The sequence below is a fragment of the Osmerus eperlanus genome, chromosome 14 (genome assembly GCF_963692335.1).
Source record: "Osmerus eperlanus chromosome 14, fOsmEpe2.1, whole genome shotgun sequence".
NCBI lineage: Eukaryota > Metazoa > Chordata > Actinopteri > Osmeriformes > Osmeridae > Osmerus > Osmerus eperlanus.
In genome coordinates, this window is record NC_085031.1 from 6,149,428 (window position 1) to 6,167,849 (window position 18,422).

At 49.9% G+C, this 18,422-nt stretch overlaps 2 protein-coding genes across 8 annotated transcripts; one reads left to right on the top strand and one right to left on the bottom strand.

Moving 5' to 3' along the window:
* Positions 1-517: 517 nt before the first annotated feature.
* rbm18 (RNA binding motif protein 18) lies at positions 518-9,006 on the bottom strand. Of its 4 annotated transcripts, XM_062477728.1 has the most exons (7): positions 8,813-9,005; positions 8,547-8,606; positions 8,241-8,350; positions 4,111-4,237; positions 3,590-3,676; positions 2,167-2,261; positions 518-1,780 (listed from the first exon to the last, which is right to left on the bottom strand). In XM_062477728.1, exons 3-7 carry the CDS (start codon positions 8,342-8,344, stop codon positions 1,606-1,608), a joined length of 588 nt encoding a protein of 195 aa, XP_062333712.1. In that variant the 5' UTR covers positions 8,345-8,350; positions 8,547-8,606; positions 8,813-9,005; the 3' UTR covers positions 518-1,605. The 4 variants fall into 4 exon arrangements, with proteins under 4 accessions (XP_062333712.1, XP_062333713.1, XP_062333711.1 ...); XM_062477729.1 differs by lacking the exon at positions 8,547-8,606 and having other exon boundaries at positions 8,813-9,006; XM_062477727.1 differs by having other exon boundaries at positions 8,547-9,004.
* mrrf (mitochondrial ribosome recycling factor) lies at positions 8,305-17,117 on the top strand. 4 transcript variants are annotated; one of them, XM_062477726.1, is made up of 9 exons: positions 8,305-8,423; positions 9,182-9,233; positions 10,710-10,895; positions 11,040-11,192; positions 12,591-12,709; positions 14,871-14,962; positions 15,916-16,075; positions 16,144-16,224; positions 16,263-17,117. In XM_062477726.1, the coding sequence occupies exons 3-8, from the start codon at positions 10,712-10,714 to the stop codon at positions 16,219-16,221; spliced, it is 786 nt and encodes a 261-aa protein (XP_062333710.1). In that variant the 5' UTR covers positions 8,305-8,423; positions 9,182-9,233; positions 10,710-10,711; the 3' UTR covers positions 16,222-16,224; positions 16,263-17,117. The 4 variants fall into 4 exon arrangements, with proteins under 4 accessions (XP_062333710.1, XP_062333709.1, XP_062333707.1 ...); XM_062477725.1 differs by having other exon boundaries at positions 8,306-8,423; positions 16,144-16,228; XM_062477723.1 differs by having other exon boundaries at positions 8,308-8,423; positions 16,144-17,117.
* Positions 17,118-18,422: the final 1,305 nt, after the last annotated feature.

Consider the following 18,422-nt stretch of genomic DNA (forward strand, 5'->3'; position numbering starts at 1 on the left):
TCACCACGTCTTTCGGCATTGGTGATCGAACCACTTACATAAAAAATAAATGTTAAAAAGCAGTCACAACTTTATATATAGTTTCCACGATATATTCATAAAAAAGTAATCTTACGCCAGGCTGTAACATGGTCTTGTTCATGTCCGTACGCGCATTTGGGAGGGCGAGGGGGGACATGAGACGAAGCTGGTAACCAACAAGTGATGAAATCACACGCATCTAGATGCTCAGGACTATGTGGACACGTTTTTATCACGGAACCATCACGGATGGTGGATGGCTTTATGCATCAACCGCCAATATAACGGTAGACATACAGTTCACAGGATTTCCGACAGTTGTGGCATATTCTAAATAAGGCTTTATCATTTTATGCACGGTGGTTAATCGTGATCATTTCAATTACTTTTGACCCAAATATAACACTTCATGGCAGATTGATTTAATCCAACATTTTCAATGAAAAATCATTGAGCGTGTTGGATGCAATTATTGTAAAATAAAATATAAACGAAATATTTTTTCATATGGTTTTAATAACATTTTTTATGTAGGAATTTGTAAAACACAAAAATGTACTGGATGTCAGCAATGATCTAATAGGCTACTGTTTAGCAGACTGTCCATCCTAATTTAAACCTATCATAAATTAAACATCTGTGTTTGAAAATGTATTGACTACTCTGATAGAAAACTAATATTCAGATAAAAAAAACGAAAAAAAAAAACGATTCATGGTAGCCATGGCAGTATGAGGTCTCCTCAGACCACGATGGTTATGGTGCACACACTTTCTTTCTTTCTTTCTCTCACTCAGTCGCTCACTCACGCACGCGCACACGCAAACACACACGCACACACGCACACACGCACACACGCACACACGCACACACGCACACACACACACACACACACACACACACACACACACACACACACACACACACACACACACACACACACACACACACACACACACACAGCCAACCACCAGTGGTCATTAAGCCAGACTGCTGTCCAGTTGTCCAGTAAACCACCAGCCTCTCCATGCTGCTGACGTTATTCCGATCATGCTCAGAACAATATACAATATATATGTAAACAAACAAAACAACTAGGATACATGGAACTGAGACTGACCAAAAATACTAGTAAGGATTGCAGAGAGACAAAGTACACACGACATAGAACAGCCATTAAAAGAGTTTAGCTGAAGTTGTATAAAAGTGGATAACCAAAACACATCCTCTTTGCTGCCCATCAGCACACACCCTCTCTTTCTAGCTGACACACAGGAGAGAAGACCGACAGCAAGAGGCTTCTCAGGTTGCAGGGGGTTCTCTAATGGGTTCTTCTGTAGAGGATTCTGTTCTCTAAAGGGTTCTGTCGAGACCCACACCAGAGAGAGTGAGAAAGGACTGGGGGTGAGGCGGGGGGGGCGGCTTTAAAGGCTAAGACTCACAAATGGGGAAGAGGTAAGCGCTCAGGACCAGGGGCTGGGACCACAGGCTAGGGGGGCTAGGGGCGATTAGCTCGGGCGCTGAGGGCCAGTGTGAGACGTTCTTGGCTAGACAGAGAGCTGGTCTCAAGGGGTCTCCGGGGGGTCATCTCCTGAACTTGCGGAAGGGGCGGGTGTAGGGCTTGTTGCGGTGCTGCTGGTACTTCTTGTCCTGCGGAGGCTTGTTGTACATGTAGGCCGAGGGCCCGGCGTACTCCTCGTCGGGGTTGTCCTCCATCATCTGCAGCTTGGCCTCGATCGCACGGATCTTAGCACTCGTGCTGAGGGAGGACAAGAGAGAGACACAGGGAGGGAGTGAGTGAGGCCGGGGGGAGGGAGGGAGACAAAGAGACCAAGAGGGAAAGACAGGGTGAGCGAGGGAGAGAGAGTTCAGAGAAAGCAAGTGGTGGGGATGAAGTGCTAAACTGAGTGAGTGAGGAAGAGGCTTGTTTAGGAGGAAACGGAGGGAGGGAGAGAGGGAGGGGGGGAGGGAGGGTGGTGTGAGCAAGAGAAAAAGAGAGAGTTAGAGCTGTTAGAGCTGGAGGAGAGAAAAAGGAAGCATTGTGTTCAATCTTTCAGCTCTTCCTCTAGCGTTTTGAAGTGTACTGCCAAGTGGACAGAGTAAGACAGATGGCCAGCATGCATGCAGCCTGACAGGCAGACAGACCTGAGGCCAGTGGTGGGCATCGCAGGGTCGTCAGAGCTGCAGGACGGCTCCAGACTGGCAGGGGTGCTCTTGTCCCCTCGGAAACCCTCAAACCTCTGCAGGGATGGAGGGAAACAGAGGGATGGGAGAGGGTGGGGCGACAAAGGCAGACAGAGTGATGGAATAAGACAGAGAAACAGAAGCAGTGATAAGGGGAGACCGAGGTAGTGATGGAGACAGAGGCAGTGATGGAGACAGAGGCAGTGATGGAGACAGAGGCAGTGATGGAGACAGAGGTAGTGATGGAGACAGAGGTAGTGATGGAGACAGAGGTAGTGATGGAGACAGAGGCAGTGATGGAGACAGAGGTAGTGATGGTGACAGAGGTAGTGATGGTGACAGAGGCAGTGATGGAGACAGAGGCAGTGATGGAGACAGAGGTAGTGATGGAGACAGAGGTAGTGATGGAGACAGAGGTAGTGATGGAGACAGAGGCAGTGATGGAGACAGAGGCAGTGATGGAGACAGAGGCAGTGATGGAGACAGAGGCAGTGATGGAGACAGAGGTAGTAAAGAACATGAAGAACATGAAGAAAATGTACCGGTCAATGCATCGTAAGGCCAGTCAACATAATAAGATAGAGAGCTGTTTTACAGAGAATGAACTGCAGCCTCCTCCCACACAGAAACCATTTAACCAGCTCTGAACCAATCAGTGATCAGCATCCTTAGCTTACAGTCCCACCATGGACAGATCAATGGTCAGGAGGTAGAAGGGCCATGATTGGTCAAATCCTCGCCCTGAGGCATTATGGGAGAAGCCGAACAGCACAGCAATAGCCTGCGTGTTCATTCCTCTCAAAACCTCCCTTCTCAACCTCCACCCTCCAACCTCCACCACACCAGCCGCGCCCTGACCACCTGGGGAGAGAAGAAGAAGGAGGAGGTCAATAAAAATGATATATATTGGTTTTGCTGAGGGGATCCGAGGTTAAGAAGAAAGGGTTTTGTAAACATTGGCATAAAAAAATAAGAACAGGACTATGAGGCAGGCTAAGAGGCAGGAAGAGGACACACACATGGCGGGGGGGGGGGTTTGGCTGGAAGAAGTGTTGTTGTCTAAGAGGCGGCACAGTTAACCTTGACCTGCCGCTGCTGTCCCTTTCCCCTTCTGGGCGGGGGAGGGGGGGTTGAGGAGGGGGACAGGGGCGTGATACGGCCCCATACAGGATATCCCTACTCCACAGGCCAGCTGCCCATTGTTAGGAGACAGGCAGGGCTACTGCAGTGGGACTAGCTACTGTTATTACTGCCCGGAGTCTGGGAAGACACAGCACCTCTTCTGGTTGGGGGGGGGCTCGACCTAGCATCGGGAGGCCACATACCAGCACGTACATGTGTGTGTGTGTTACAGGTAGGTAGGATAAAGCTCTGTGACACTCACCTTTACCTGTGTATGTGCCCAGCGTACCACCAGCTTCTTCGACAGGGCCAGCTTCCCATTCAGACACTGGATGGCCCGCTCAGCCTCCTACGCGCACAGCCACCAGAATTATGAATCACTTTTAATAGCACGGGCAGTCAATATATCCTTATTCCTTACAATGGCCTGATAACAGAGACAATCGTAGCTGATGATGGATCACACACACACAGACACTCCCTGGTGTGTGTGTGTGCGCGCGTGTCTCATGGACACACAGTTCCTCTCAATAACACCCCAGGGACAGCATCCTGTCCCACTTGACACACTGGCAGTTGAAAGAGATCCTTATCATAAGGGGTTCTGAGCCTTATCTGTTACTAGTCAATGAGGACACACACACACACAAGCCTGTAAGCCAGAAAGTCTCAACAACCTCTAGATAACAATGCATGGTTTTATCTTTCTTGTTCCAACGTGGGTCTAGCTTTGGAAAAACTGGAAAAAAAGGGATGCTCAGTGTGTGTGTGTGTGTGGCGTACCTCTTTGGTGTGAAAGTTGACAAAGCAGTAGCCCCGAGGTTGGCCCTCCATAGGACCTGCCTTGTGGAACAGGAAGTCAAACTGCTTCACCTTCCCAAACCTCTCCAGCAGCTTTACCAGGTGGTACCTACACACAAGCACAGGGAAGAGGAGTCCATTCAGATCAGCACAGGCTCTATGCATGAAGCCGATGGGAAGGTCAAGGATCTCAACAGGAGAATCACACAACACCCCAGCAAAGGCTATCATAATGAACCACAAGGCTAACATAATTGAGAACAATATCTCCACTTTTCACCCTAATGCTACTGGATGGTTCTTAGGGTCTAGACCAGGGTTACGGTCTAGAATGGGACTAGTCCAGACCAGGGTTAGGAGCTACAGTTGGACTAGTCTATTTATTTATTTAGTCATTTAGCAGACGCCCTTATCCAGAGCAAGTCTAGACCTTACCCTAGACCTTAGTGTAGACCAAGGTTAGGGTCTAGAGTGGGTTGTGTGTCACCCAGTGTGTCAGAGGAGACCTGGTTAGTAGACAGCTCTCCTCACACCTCGTCCTCTGCAGTAAATCTCTCATTAAGACAATACAGAGGATACAGAAGCAGCCGACCACAATGAGGAAGTAAAACAAGAGGAAGCAGGCTGAGATCTCCCTCAGGAGCCCCGGGCAGCACACACACACACCACCAACACACACACACCACCCACACACACACTCCGTTGCTTTGGCTGCTTGGCCGCTGGTTGCCGTGGGAAACGAATTGTGTGAGAGAGGTGGTGTCCGTGGTAACCGACGGAGGGTTCATTGTCACCTCCGCCTCCAGGAAGTATAAATATTATTAATTACTGTACACTGGTCGTTCTGGGGTGAGGGGTGAGAAACGTACTGGAGGTATTCATGACATGAGTGAGTGTGAGCGTGTGTGTGAGCATGTGTGTGTGAGCATGAAGCAAGCTGGGTAGAAGGGGAGCCGTCTGAACAAGAAGCTGTCGTTTTCATGCGTCTATGTCGACAACATTCACAGCCAGCCGTGCATGCAGGGTGTGCGTGTGTGTGCGCGCGCGCGCGCGAATGTTGCGAATGTGTTTACGCAGAAGAGCAGACTGATTCCCTCTGATGTCCGAGCCAAACACCACACATAGAATGTCAGTACATGGCATTGCACGCACACCGTCGCACGCACGCCATTACCTCATCCCATCACCTCACGTGAGCGCTACCTAAACACCTGTGACATGACGAGCAGGGCCCTGGAACCCACACCGCGCCAAACTTGTGAAACTCATTTAGGGATGGGTGTCAAAACCCTGATAACCATCACATATGATACAGGAATGGAATTCATCATCTCCTCCCTGTGTGCATCCAAGGAGAAGTTTTATTTACGCCAAACCAAGTCACACAGGTCATATTGACGGGAAATGACTAATACTGACGTACGACTATATTAGAGTATTTGTAAAAATACCTACTTCATAGAATCTGATGTGAGAAGATGTACCTTGTTCCTTCACAGCACTAACACAAACATGGCAGTTTATTTTAATGGTGGCTATAATGTTTCGAGAACTGTACTTCAAATGAATTCAGTTGTGCAAGAAAATGTTTGTGCAGTAACACAAGATGCAGGGAGTAACGAGCAGGACTGCTCAGGACTGCTCGGAACAAATATCAGTGTGTTTTTTGCGCCCAGTCACACAGTGTCACTATTTCACACGCAACATTTTTCCTCTTCAGAATGTGCATCCGCATGTTCTACAGCTGTCGTGGGAATGTGCGCAGTCTCACGGCAAGTTCTGTTTTCACATGCCGTCTTGTGCGTAGAAGGTTGCGCATGCCTGTTTCTTTGTGTGTACGCACACACTTTATAAATGAGGCTCCTGGTCACCAAAGCTCAACCTGTGGTCTTCAACAATCGTAAATCATAATAATATTCATAATAAGCCTGTCACAAGAAATGGTTTGCTTTCTTGCTAATTGAAAACACGGTGCTAGTTGGAGTCGTCTCCTTTTGTTCTGGTCCACCAGCCTGGGAATAGCCTTGTCCAAGACTTCCAGAGATGTTTGGCTTTTATTGTTTTGTCCCAACAGTTATTTTTAATCCTAGAGAGCAGGGAGTCAAGAGAGTTCTGCGGTAGTGGGGAGGGGGGGGGGGGGGCTGGGGGTGTCCGGGAGGGGGGGGGGGGGGTCCAGGAGGGGGGGGGGGGTCCAGGAGGGGGGGGTGTTAATGTCTTCCCCCCCAAGAGTCCCTGGGGCTCTGGCCCAAGGAGAGTGTCTCACTTTCCAGACCCTCCCTCAGCACTCCCTCCCCAGGCAAGAACAGGGGGTCTTCCTGCACTGGTAGAGATTGAGGAGTTGATAGCGTGTGTGTGTGTGTGTGTGTGTGGGGGGGGGGTACAGTACCACAATGCATCTCTCCAGGGGGTTGTTAAACCTGGGTGGGTGAGCCAGAGTTGTTTTCCAGTGTACAGAGTGCTCAGAGAGGCTGGAGCATATCAGAGCCTACTCAGGAGGCTCTCTTTTATAGGGTTAGGAGAATGGGAGAGGGCAGGATGGAGGGGGGGGAGAGAGAACGAGAGAGAGAGAGAGAGAGAACGAGAGAGAGATCTAGTTTAGACACCATCTGGTGGAAGTAGGATATTTTCCAGGATCCAGAGTCCTGTCACTGCCAAAGGCCTTGGGGGCATCTTCCAGCTGCCCTTCCCAGAGGACGGGGTGATCGATGGCTACTGCTGCGACCCCCCCCCCTCTCTCTCTCTCTCTCTCTCTCTCTCTCTCTCTCTCTCTCTCTCTCTCTCTCTCTCTCTCTCTCTCTCTCTCTCTCTCTCTCGCTCTCTCTCTCTCTCTCTCCTTTATACTTCACCCCCCCCCCCCCTCATCGTCCCTAACCCAGCCCCCTATGTATCTCCTCCTCTACCCACAATCCATCACTTTGGCAGAGAATCCACATTAACCACCAAATTAGAAATCACAGCTTAGTTTCTCCATTACTGAATTCTCCTTAAACAAAAGGCTGTAGGCTAGTCTGTAGGTGTGCCAACACTTACCAAACACAAAACTCACTTTTTTCTTTTCCACTGACCACCACCCCCCCCCTCCCCCCACCACACACACACACACACACTCTCTCCATCTAAAGCAATTACTCTCTCTCTCACACACACACACACACTCACACTCTCCCCACATTACGTTGAGAGCGAGGGCTCTACACGGCAACAGGGCTGCCCTGACCGGCTACAACAAACACTCCCTACGAGCCAGATAATTAATCTCCCCACCACCAGCCTGTAGGCATGGCTGTTGTTCTCACTCAACCAGGTTATTTAAAGGAAAACAGAGCGGGAGAGGGGAAGGAAACGCCTGTCTAGACGCCCGGCCAGGGTAAACCATACATTCTCCAGGAGCCCCCGCGGGCCAATCTATGCATGTGCCTCCCCCCCCCCTCTCCTCCTCCATCCCTCCCTCCCCTCCCCCCAGCCCGCCCCAGATACAGGCTGACAGAGAGCAGGTAAACAGACCAGGTGAGTGAGGGATGAGGGCCGCCCCTCGGCAGAGCAGGTCTCCATGCCTCACTGCCTCTCTTTCACACGCCCGGCCTCGCCTGCTCATTCTCCAGCTCGCGCAGACGCCGCGGCTAATCAATCACCAGGGAAACCAGCAGCAGAAGCTGGATCTGGAACAGAGTTTGCAGATCGCACTTCACCCCTCAGAGCTGCGAGGCTGCTTTCTCACTCAAAGGCACCTCCCCATTGGTCTCAGATACTGGGCTACACATAACCAACTTTCATTACCGGAGTCAAAAAAGGCTGTATTATCCAGATGAGCAACAGCATACCTTGACACATAGATACGATGGGTCCAGTATATTTACTGCCATGTTAATACAGGGAGATGTGGTCTACAGGGAGGATAACAATTGCTGGGAAAAACCGTTTAAAACCATGTTGTTACTTACAGCAAGATCAGCCCAGCAAATGCACAACCATTACCTTTCCCTCTTGACTGTATAGTTATCGGTAACCTATACACATAAGGCCTAATTGGCTGCAATGATTCGAATAGTCAGGTGAACCCCAGCCTCTTAGTTGAGCAGAGAGATGGTGGACCGGGAGAGACATTCACTCACTCAGTGATCTTAGGGTCGATGTTACCGATCCACAGGCGGTTTCCCTCGTGAGCCACGCTCTCCGATAAGATGGAGGCATTCTCCACTGTATCCGCTGCCGACATGGATGTCTGTGACGAGAAAAAAGGACGTGTACAATTTATTAGACGATCATTCATATTTTAAAGGCAATATCCTTATTAGGTAACGGATTTAACACAGCTGACGTATTACCTATGTATATAGCTAGATTACATTAGGCCTATATCTTATTCTGTAAATATAGTTTGCTAGCTAGACAAGCTTTAACAATGTATCCATACTTACAACCGAGGTCTGTGTAGTCACGATGAGTTTGCTGTAGTAAGCTACTGTTTACAGTCCACACTGTGTAAACAATCGGGTAGCATTCAAAATAGAGCTATTGTAAGTTATCTAGGTGTTCCATTTTGTATCGATAATTATATAGCGGTAAATTGAGTAAAAAATACGCTTGTTTTTAACTTATTGATGACTGTACTACCATACATTGGTTCAACCAGCTAGCTCTAACGCAAATAGCGTTCGTTTAGCAAGCTATGCTTTGAGTTTACCTGCTCTTTTGAAACGACTGGTTGAAGAATTGTTCAGCTATACCGTGAAAGTTATCAAGCTTCTGTGGATGCCCGTTAATGTTCTTAATATACGATCATTTCGATCTTATTTAAAGTTAGCTTTAATGAGCTAGCTAGCTCCAAACGAATAGCATCAACAAAGGCGCAGTGTAATGAGGTACTACACACGATCAAGTGGTGGACGCTCGTTTCTTATTTAAGGTCCGCCCGGTACGTAGGCGGGTTTTTTCTTTTGCATAGGCTTTTGCTACTAACTCCACCCGGCAGGGGTAAAAATATTTGAAAATGAATACCTACATATGGTTGAAAGTTGATGACGTTTAACGCATGTGTCATTGTACATTGCAGCGTTTCCAATGTTCTTCACTACCATGCTTCTCTGAGGACGGTGTATGCAAAAGTAAGTGTATAAGGTGTAAATATAAAACGGTTAACTGTTTATTGATGCATAGCTACTGTGGAGGTGTCCCGAGGATACAAATTTAAATTCCAAATTCTGACGTATTTACATTAGCCAATGCCAATGTCGACCTTCCTTATCACAGTTATGCTTTAAGAAAAACAACAACATTTTATCTCTTCATATGTCTCTTAAACTCTTAATCTGTGAATGAACTGTTCTAGATATCAAATTAATTATAGGAACTTTCGGTAATCGTATTCAGTTTAAAGGAAAACCCTGCTTGTAGACGTATATTATTTTACTCAGTACTGATAAGGCATAGTGATGTCTACATGTTAACTGGAGTGAGGAGGAGCATGACTGCAGCCTGTTTCTGAAGTAACAAACAGCAAGCTGTGTGTACCTCGCAGAGCACCTGGGCAGCAGTCTCTCTGCTTCACGTCCTGTGTAAAGACAGCCGTCATCTCATCTCCCCTCCCCTCCTTCAGCACCGCACAGATTCCTCTGTTTGACACACGCACGCACGCACACACACACACACACACACACACATAAACAGACATGCTTATCAGTTTAGATCCCCCCCAACTCAACCAGCTGTCTCTTTCAGTCGGCCTGGTGTTAGCTTATATGTAGGAGTGATGCTATCACAACCAGAGGTTGCCTTCAGAAAGTGGTTGAATGGGCTTTGTTGACATAGTATTGATACTGTAGAGTGCAGATTGTAAATATTGTGCGTGCGTGGCTATTGTGATACCTCATGTAGCACAAAGCAGTCTCGGCCCAGTGGGAGGGAGAGACCCTGATGTTGTCACGTCCACCTGTGTGATAGTTTAGCGCCCTGCTCCTACCAACAGCATGGAGAGTGTAAATTCATCATGCACAATAGAAGGTTCAGCCTAGCCAATATACATGGCTGGGCTGTTCAAGCCTGCTGCCTGTGAATGGTACGGTTCAGCTAGGCTCGCTCATGGATACGAGGAGGTGAGGTGGGTGGTTGGATGGGAGTGAGTTAATGTGTGTTACTCGTCTCTGGAGTTCCCCTTGAGGAATGCATTGTTGCGTGGAGGTAGGAGGGAGTGTGACAGAAGGACTTTAAAAGCTCTCCCAACTACGGCTGAAAACTCTGTTTCTTAGGAAACCGTCAGTGGTTATGGGATTTTGGTTTTGCAGTGTTTGTTGGTTAGGAACAAAAAGGATTGGATGTAGCCAAATGCCATGTTAAACTGTTGTTAATCTTGACTCCTGGTAGATGTTGGTACTGCCCCCTGGTGACTGAAATGTTCCACTACCACAACATATTCTCAACTGTTATGTTGACGGACGCCTACCACTATAAATATGATAACGGGTTTCCTAACCTCATTGGTTACTGTTAGAATATACTGTGACACACTTCGATAAGCTTGGAATAGATCATTTAGTGGTCACCAAACTGTTTAGTAATTTCCACCTCTGTGTGTGTGTGTTCAGATATGGCTTTGAGTCAGCTGGGCCTGCTCCGTCCGGGGCTGTGTCGCTCCCTGGGGCCCCTCTTGAGGGCTCCTCTGGCCGTGTCCTCCAGGGTCCCCTACCTGCTCCAGCCCCAGCCCAGGCACCACATCCCCACCCTCCCCCAAGCCCCCTGCTTGCGTCTCTACGCCACCAAGAAAAGCAAAGGTGAGTGGCCTTGAGCTTCCTCTCAGCTGAGCAGATGTGGCGTTGCTGGCGGTGGCTCTGGACATCTGAGTAGGGTAGGAGGCCTTGGTGAGGATTTGAACCCAAGTAAGGCAGCTACTGTGTGTGTTTGTTTCTTCCCCTCAGCGAAGGCCAAGGCTCAACCGGCAAAAGTGAACATCAACGCGGCGCTGGTTGATGACATCATCAACCTGGAGAAAGTGAAGGAGGACTTGGAGGCTGTCCTTACTTCACTGAAGGATGACTTCAGCCGCAACCTCAGCATCAGAACCTCTCCAGGTCTCTCTCTCTCCTTCTCCTACTGTTTACCTGGTCGAGTGAAAGAGAGAGTGAATCCCTGTGTTCACTCTCTCTGACACAGGGCCTGAGGGGGGTAGTGAACCCTGACTCTTGACCTCTCACTGACCCCTGCTTCCTGAACTACATCCAGGTCACCCCATGCCCCCTCCCCCACTCCTCTGGCCCGTACCAAAGTTTAGGAGAGGAAACAGAAACTGCCCCAACCCAGATTAGAGAAGGCCCCTCACTTCCCCCTCCTCTTCCTCCATATACCCCCCCCCCCCCCCACACACACACACACACACACACGCCCTCCCTCATCGCTTTGTTCCCTTCTCAGCCCATACTTGGGCCCCACTATCTCTCCTGACTGTTACTTATTGCTGCATCCTTCCCTCATCCCTGCAGCCTTTCCTCCTCGGTCCAGAGGCCCAGTAGTAAAGGGAAGCAGGGGGACTCAGGGCTGACAAGGAAACAGGATGGAGGGATGAGATGGAGGAACGGAATGACATCATCATTAGTTTGTCTGTTCCATGATGACCTCATCTGGGTCTTATAAAAGAGAAAGAGAGATCGCGAGGGTGGGTGTGTAGAGACTGTGTGTGTGTGAGGATGGATGTGTGTGTGTGTGTGAGGATGGATGTGCAGAGAGCACTGATGCCCTGACCTAGTCCCACTGTCCTGGAAGACACATAGTATTATGGCCTGCCCCTCAGCCTCTCCCTCTGAATGAACTCTTATCTCCATGGTTACACCAGGCCTCAGGGTGACCTAAGAAAGGGTTGTGTTCCACCCTGTATCAGCCTGCTGGAGAGGAAGGAGAGGCTCTCCTCAGTCTTCTAAGCCCTTTCTCTGTGTCTGTCAGTGGGCTTCCCTGACCAGGAAGAGAGCCCTTTGCCTAATGGCCTCTCAGCCAATCGCGTGCTCCGCACGGGAGGAAGTAGCTGTGTGCCCTCTGGGAGTGTTAGCAGATGTGGCGGCACACGCCAGGGCTCAGGTAACATGGACAGACGAGAACCGGAAGAGAGACGGGTAGAGAGCTGACAGACTGGTTCTGGTTCCTGGTTCTTGGTAGTTCCGTCTAGTCAAGGGGTTGTATTTTTGGATTTTCTGTTCCTCTGAATGCGAAGGTCGGTGAGAGACTGCAGAATTGGCTCACCCTCCGTTATCCAAAACCTTTGCACACATGCACACACACACCCTTTGCTTGCCAGCGATGATGGAGTTGATGTAAGACAGAGTTGTGGAGTGAGGAAACGGCAGCATTTGAGGTTAACCAGAGGAGGAGAGGAAAGGAGAGAGGAGAAGAGAGGAGAGGTAGAGGAGTTCCATGACCCTGGGTGCACACAGTGACAGGTAGAGCAGACCTCTGACTGGTGTGTGTGTGATGTTCCTCAGGAGCCCTGGACCACATCGTGGTGACCACCAAGGATGGGAAGTTCCCTCTCAACCAGCTGGGCCAGATCTCCATGAAGTCTCCTCAGCTCATCATGGTCAACATGACCGGCTTCCCAGAGGTCAGACAACCACACACACAAACACACACACACACCACACTACACTACACTCTCTCCCCCTTCCCTCCCCCTTTTTCTCACCCCGATCTGTCTCTATCACCCCTCTCTCTCACCCCTCCTCTCTCACCTCTCTGTCACCCCCCTCTGCCCTTTTTATCACAGGGTGTCACATTTGGGACTGAAGGCAATGTTACACAATTCATACACACACACACACATATACACACTCCGATCCCTACAGCAAGACCATAGATCTCTCTGGCAGGGTAACTGGAGCGGCCTGGTCCAGCCAAGCTGATAGATGGTTCTGGTCCAGTCTGGCCTTTGTTCTACGAGAGGCGGGGCTAGCTGTCACCAGCAGGAAATGACATCATCATACCCCCGGGGTAGCAGGAAGGGCTCTTTCATTTATCACTCACCCTTTTTTCTCTTTCTTGTCTTTGCTCCCCTCTTTATTTCTTGTAGCCTGTACTCATTTTTTTCGTCGCACGTTCCAAATGATTTAATGGATTCATAACAACGCCACTATATCAAATGCACCCAAAGAACTTGTGCGGACACTGTTCTGGCACTCACCAACACCAAATCAAGTGTACCTCAAGTATCAGTACAGTGCAGGCCCTCTCAAGTCCGGAGGTGAGCACACAGCCACCTGAGCTAATAGGCCTTTAATGAACCCAATCCATTACCCCACTGTTGTTGCTCCATTAATTAAGAGGAAGAGTGTTAACTCCACCCCCCTGGGACTTCTCCTGAGACGCAGCCTTCATTACCACACAGGTCTGGGGGATGGAGGGAGAGGAGAGCAAAATGCTTGTGTGGTACATTAACAAGGTGTTTTCTTTAGGTGCCCCTCTCCTCCATCCTCCCCCCCCCCCAACAACCCCCTCCTCATCCACTTCTCTTCCCCCACTTTGAACTGTGCTGGTGTGTTTGATGTGGGACCGCAGTCTAATTCCACTGTTTCCAGCATATTAACCAGAACAAGTCTGCTGTTTCCACAGGATTCCAACCTTTCTTTTTTCTTCTTTTTTCCCTTTTTTTGTATTTCAAGAACCGGCGGAGAGGTTGGGAAATAGCTGTGATGATGAATTTGATGCAGGGACCAATCAAACTGAGGCATGGCCTGGATCGATCATCCTAGAGTTCACACAGGAACCTGAGAGGGAGGCTGGGGGTGTGTGTGTGTGTGTGTGTGTGTGTGTGTGTGTGTGTGTGTGTGTGTGTGTGTGTGGGGGGGGGGTATAGGGAAGTATTAAACAGACAAAGGTCTCCTGCATTAATACATACAAATAATCCTTCCTTTTATCTGCCTGCCAACTACATCTCCCAGTGGAAGAGACCAGGAAGTGGACACATTAGTAAAGGAGGAGAAAGAGAGAGTGGAGGGCGAGAGAGAAAGAAAGGAAGAAAGAAAAAGAGAATGAACGAAAGGGGAAGTGAAGGAAGGGAATGCAATATGCTCGTTGTCAGATCCCGTATTTGCATGTTTTCACCCTGAGCGCTGAGGGTCGGAGCCACGCAGCTGCAGCCGAGAGGAGGCCTGAGTGAGACGTCAGGTTCAGCTGGAGCGTCGCTAGACGGTCCGCTGGTTGTGTAGAGACACGTGTCCTCTGATACTCTGTTGTGACCCACACATCCCTAGGACAGCCCCCCCTCCTACACACACACACAGTGCATTTGGGGGGGGGGGGGGGGATGTACAGCTCTGTTCCAGGGGGCCTTTCTCTGACAGGACCTGCGGCACTTCCACACCACTGTGCTGCCCCTCCCTCAAATACCCCCAACCCTGACCTGCTCTCACTACACCCCCCCCCCCCACCCCCACACACACACACCAAGGAGATACACCCTCTGTGGCAGACCCCACCCCCCCACCCTTTTACTCTTAACCTTCACCTATGAACCCCTATCCTCATCCAGAGTGGGCTGGTTAGAGAGATGTTGGCCAGCCCACCCCTGCTCTTAAGGTCTGGATCAAAGGCAGGCTGTGGCCCCAGGTCTAGATCTGGGCCTTCTGGTGCTGCTGAGGGACAAGCAGAGAATTGGAATGGAGGGGGGGGGGGTTGACAGGGGCTGGGGGGTCTTCAGGTGAAGTTATTGGCGGTGGCCCCAGCTGGTAGTCATTAACTCTGTGTGTGTGTGTGTCCCATTCCCCCAGGCCACAGCTGCTGCCACCCGTGCCCTCAGAGAGAGCAGCATGAAACTCAACCCTGAAGTGGAAGGGACCATCATCAGGGTGCCTATTCCCAAGTAAGACACGCGCACACTTGTGCACACACACACATCCACACACACAGGGAGGAAGGAACAACATCCTCAGAACGTTTCCGTCACAGCAGCAGACGGAAGGACAGACAGACAGACTGAACGACAGACAGGCAGACAGACAGACTGAACGACAGGCAGACAGACAGACAGACTGAACGACAGACATACAGACTGAACTACAGACAGACTGAACGACAGACAGGCAGACAGACAGACAGACAGACTGAACGACAGACAGACAGACAGACTGAACGACAGACAGACAGACTGAACGACAGACAGACAGACAGACTGAACGACAGACAGGCAGGCAGACAGACAGACTGAACGACAGACAGACAGACTTAACGACAGACAGACAGACTGAACGACAGGCAGGCAGACAGACAGACTGAACGACAGACAGGCAGACAGACAGACAGACAGACTGAACGGCAGACAGACTGAACGTAGACAGGCAGACTGACCGTACAGAGGCAGACAGCAGCAGGTGTTTGCTTGGCAGAGGGAGGGGCGGGGAGGCGAGGCGGATGGACGCCCCTACCCTACAATCAGCCTCGGCACGCAAAGCACATTTGCATCTCCAAAGAGAGCGAGTGGCTTGATTGGCTGAGAGTCAGTAATTAAGCATTATTGTTTGCGGTAAATAGACAGGCACACTTGGATTGTTTGCAAATAGTCTCCAGACAGAACGTGGCAATTAAGGAGAGAGAGAGAGAGAGAGAGAGAGAGAGAGAGAGAGAGAGAGAGAGAGAGAGAAGGCAAAGAGTTCCACCAGATACAGAAAACAAACTTGCCGACAGCCTGACTGACCTGTCTGGATGCAGATAGCTGGGAAGCCATACAGAAACGCTGACTGAACTATTTCAAGAGCAGTACCTAAAAGTCATTTGTGTGTGTGTGTGTGTGTGTGTGCGCTTGCCCGCTCTCCACAGAGTGACACGGGAGCACCGGGAGAATCTCGCCAAGCTGGCGAAACAGTTCGGCCACAAGGCCAAGGAGTCTGTGAGGAGGCTGCGGTCTGCAGCCGTCACCCACGTGAAGAAGTCCAAGGAGAGCACCTCCGAGGACACGCTGCACCTCATCGAGAAACAGGTACACACTGTGTGTGTGTGTGTGTGTGTGTAAACCTTACCAATTGGTCTCTCCTTTTCCATTGTCAGCTTCAGCAAATGGCCGACAGCTATGCAGCAGACATCGACAAACAGCTGGCCACCAAGACCAAGGAGCTGCTTAGCTGAAACACACACACACACCAAGACCAAGGAACTGCTTAGCTGAAACACACACACACCAAGACCAAGGAACTGCAGGTGCCGCGACACAAGCAGAAGGAAAAAGTTTCTTACATTTGATAAGGGTTTGTACCAACCATACCAAGTGATTAAAGGTGATACCTGGTGATATCAGAAGTGTCACCATGAAAACGTGAATAGAGGTTTAAGAAATCCACACAATGGTGACTACCCACCCTCCTGCTTAGTTATAGTAAACACATTTTTGTCAGAGAAGCTGCGTCTGTGCTGTTTTAGCTAGTCTGGCACCGTCCATGTCGATGCTGTGTTAGCTAGCTTGGCACAGACTGTGTATGCCGTATTGGGTAGCCTGGCACTGTCTCTTTGTGATGCATTATTAGCTAGGCTGGCACCCTCCCTGTTCAATGTTATATTTGTGTGTTTAGTTGGTGATGCGTAAACATCAGTTGGCATGGCACGACAGTGCCTGTCGATTGCCTCCATTCCCTGGTCTCCAAACAAACATACCCAGGCTGCGATGGGCTTTTAATGGGTCCTGGGAGCCTCCTGCTAATCAAACTGAAGCCACGAGAGTCGTTTGTTTATGTTACAAGGCAGCCCTCTGGATGTAAACGTTGGCTGTGGCTTCCTTGGGTGGAGTTATGGAGTCTCGTGGTCTTCCAGTGTTGAAGGAGCTTAGATAGCCTTAACGGGTTGCCAAACATTTGTTTCACATTCGATGATAAAAGGGGGGCAGCTACTCCAGAAGAAGAAAAGAAGCCCTGATTCGTCCTCCCCCCCCGTCCCCTTTTTTCCGTTTGTGTGAGGATTGATCCACGAGCTACCCAAACGTAAACACACAATAAAAGTGGGCATGTTATTGATGGTGGCCATTACTGGAACAGTGCTTTGTACCCTGTGTCATCTCTCTTCTTCTGTTTTCTCTTCTTCTCTGGTCTTTCATGTGAGTCACATGTCTCCCCCATTAGCTGGAGTGATAATGTTCCTTTCCTGCGAACAGACCATAATAAGCCCTGCAACCACAGCCATCCATTAGGCTCCGGGGCTTGGCTCACTTGGCCTGGTCCTCTCTCGGTCTAGCTGGCTCTCTAATGGCTTCGCTGGAGTTGTGGGGGGGAAAACACCAGAAAGAGGGCGGTGGTTGCAGAGGAGGAAGTGGTGGATATAGAGATGGTGAAGAGAGTGAGGTTTAGAGGAGGAGCAGGAGAAGGTGGAGCAGTTAAAAGTAGAAGATGGGAAAGCAGTGTTGGAGGAGGTGGTTGAGGAGATAGTGGAGGAATAAGGAGTTTCGAGGTATAAGAGGAGAAGGAGGAGTGCCAACATTTGGGTAATGGCAGGTTTGGGGTGTGTAGGGGTGTCCATATGTCAGTCATTTGGGACCATTGTGTACCTTGGCCTTAAACAGGGCTGGATGATGGATGGAGGCCGTCTCTGGCCCGCGACACAGCCTGGGAAATTGCTTTCAGCTGATAGCTTCATTTCAGTTGACATTTATCAAGTGAATTACCCTGTTCTCTGCCCCTGCCTGTGTACGATTTAGCTACCCTCACCAAAGTATGGATGGGGTGGGGGGGGGCGGGGGTGGAGAGAGGAGAGGTCATGTTTTTTCTTTAGCCTCTCGCAAAATATACAAGTCTAAATTGGCTCAGTAAACTGTAGAATTGATAGTGTACACTACACTAAACCAGGAAGGCTTCAGGCAAGGGAGGAAGAGGGATATGGCTGCCGTCAGTCCTAACTCTGCCTCGTTCTACGTGTCAGTCATCGTCCTTTCACATAGAATACAGAGAAATTGAAATCTCTCCCAGAGACATTTTCCACATGACTTTCTATGCAGATCACTCAATGGTGAAGGACTCCTTTCCCTCCAGTGTAGCAAGGTCTGAGAGTCTTGGGACAATGGGCAGAACTATTTCATTGCTATGCAGGTCTGGGGAGGATGAGTAGGCTATCATCCCTCCCGTCCGTCCGTCCCTCCTCCCATCCCTCGTTCCTGGACGCTTCTGTCTGATTACGCGCCCCACACCCCGCAGATGAGCCGGTGGTTAGAGAGAAAGGAGAGAGAGACCCGCGGCAGGGGCACTTCAGCGGGGGACAAGATTGGCTCCAGCACGCCCCTCGCGTGCGCACTCGTCGCTGGAGTGCGGGAGCCGGCCGGCGATCTCATCAAGAATGCAATCAGCGTG

Bases quoted from the DNA above. Each gene is read 5' to 3' on its own strand.
- rbm18 (XM_062477729.1), bottom strand. From the start codon at position 8,344: ATGTCGGCAGCGGATACAGTGGAGAATGCCTCCATCTTATCGGAGAGC. The intron at 2,262-3,589 runs GTGAGTGTCACA...CCATCCCTGCAG, and splicing joins GGGCACATACACAGGTAAAG to AGGTTTGAGGGTTTCCGAGG. The intron at 1,781-2,166 runs GTCTGTCTGCCT...GTCCTCCCTCAG, and splicing joins ATGCCCACCACTGGCCTCAG to CACGAGTGCTAAGATCCGTG.
- mrrf (XM_062477726.1), top strand. From the start codon at position 10,712: ATGGCTTTGAGTCAGCTGGGCCTGCTCCGTCCGGGGCTGTGTCGCTCC. The intron at 11,193-12,590 runs GTCTCTCTCTCT...GATGTTCCTCAG, and splicing joins CAGCATCAGAACCTCTCCAG to GAGCCCTGGACCACATCGTG. The intron at 16,076-16,143 runs GTACACACTGTG...TTCCATTGTCAG, and splicing joins TGCACCTCATCGAGAAACAG to CTTCAGCAAATGGCCGACAG.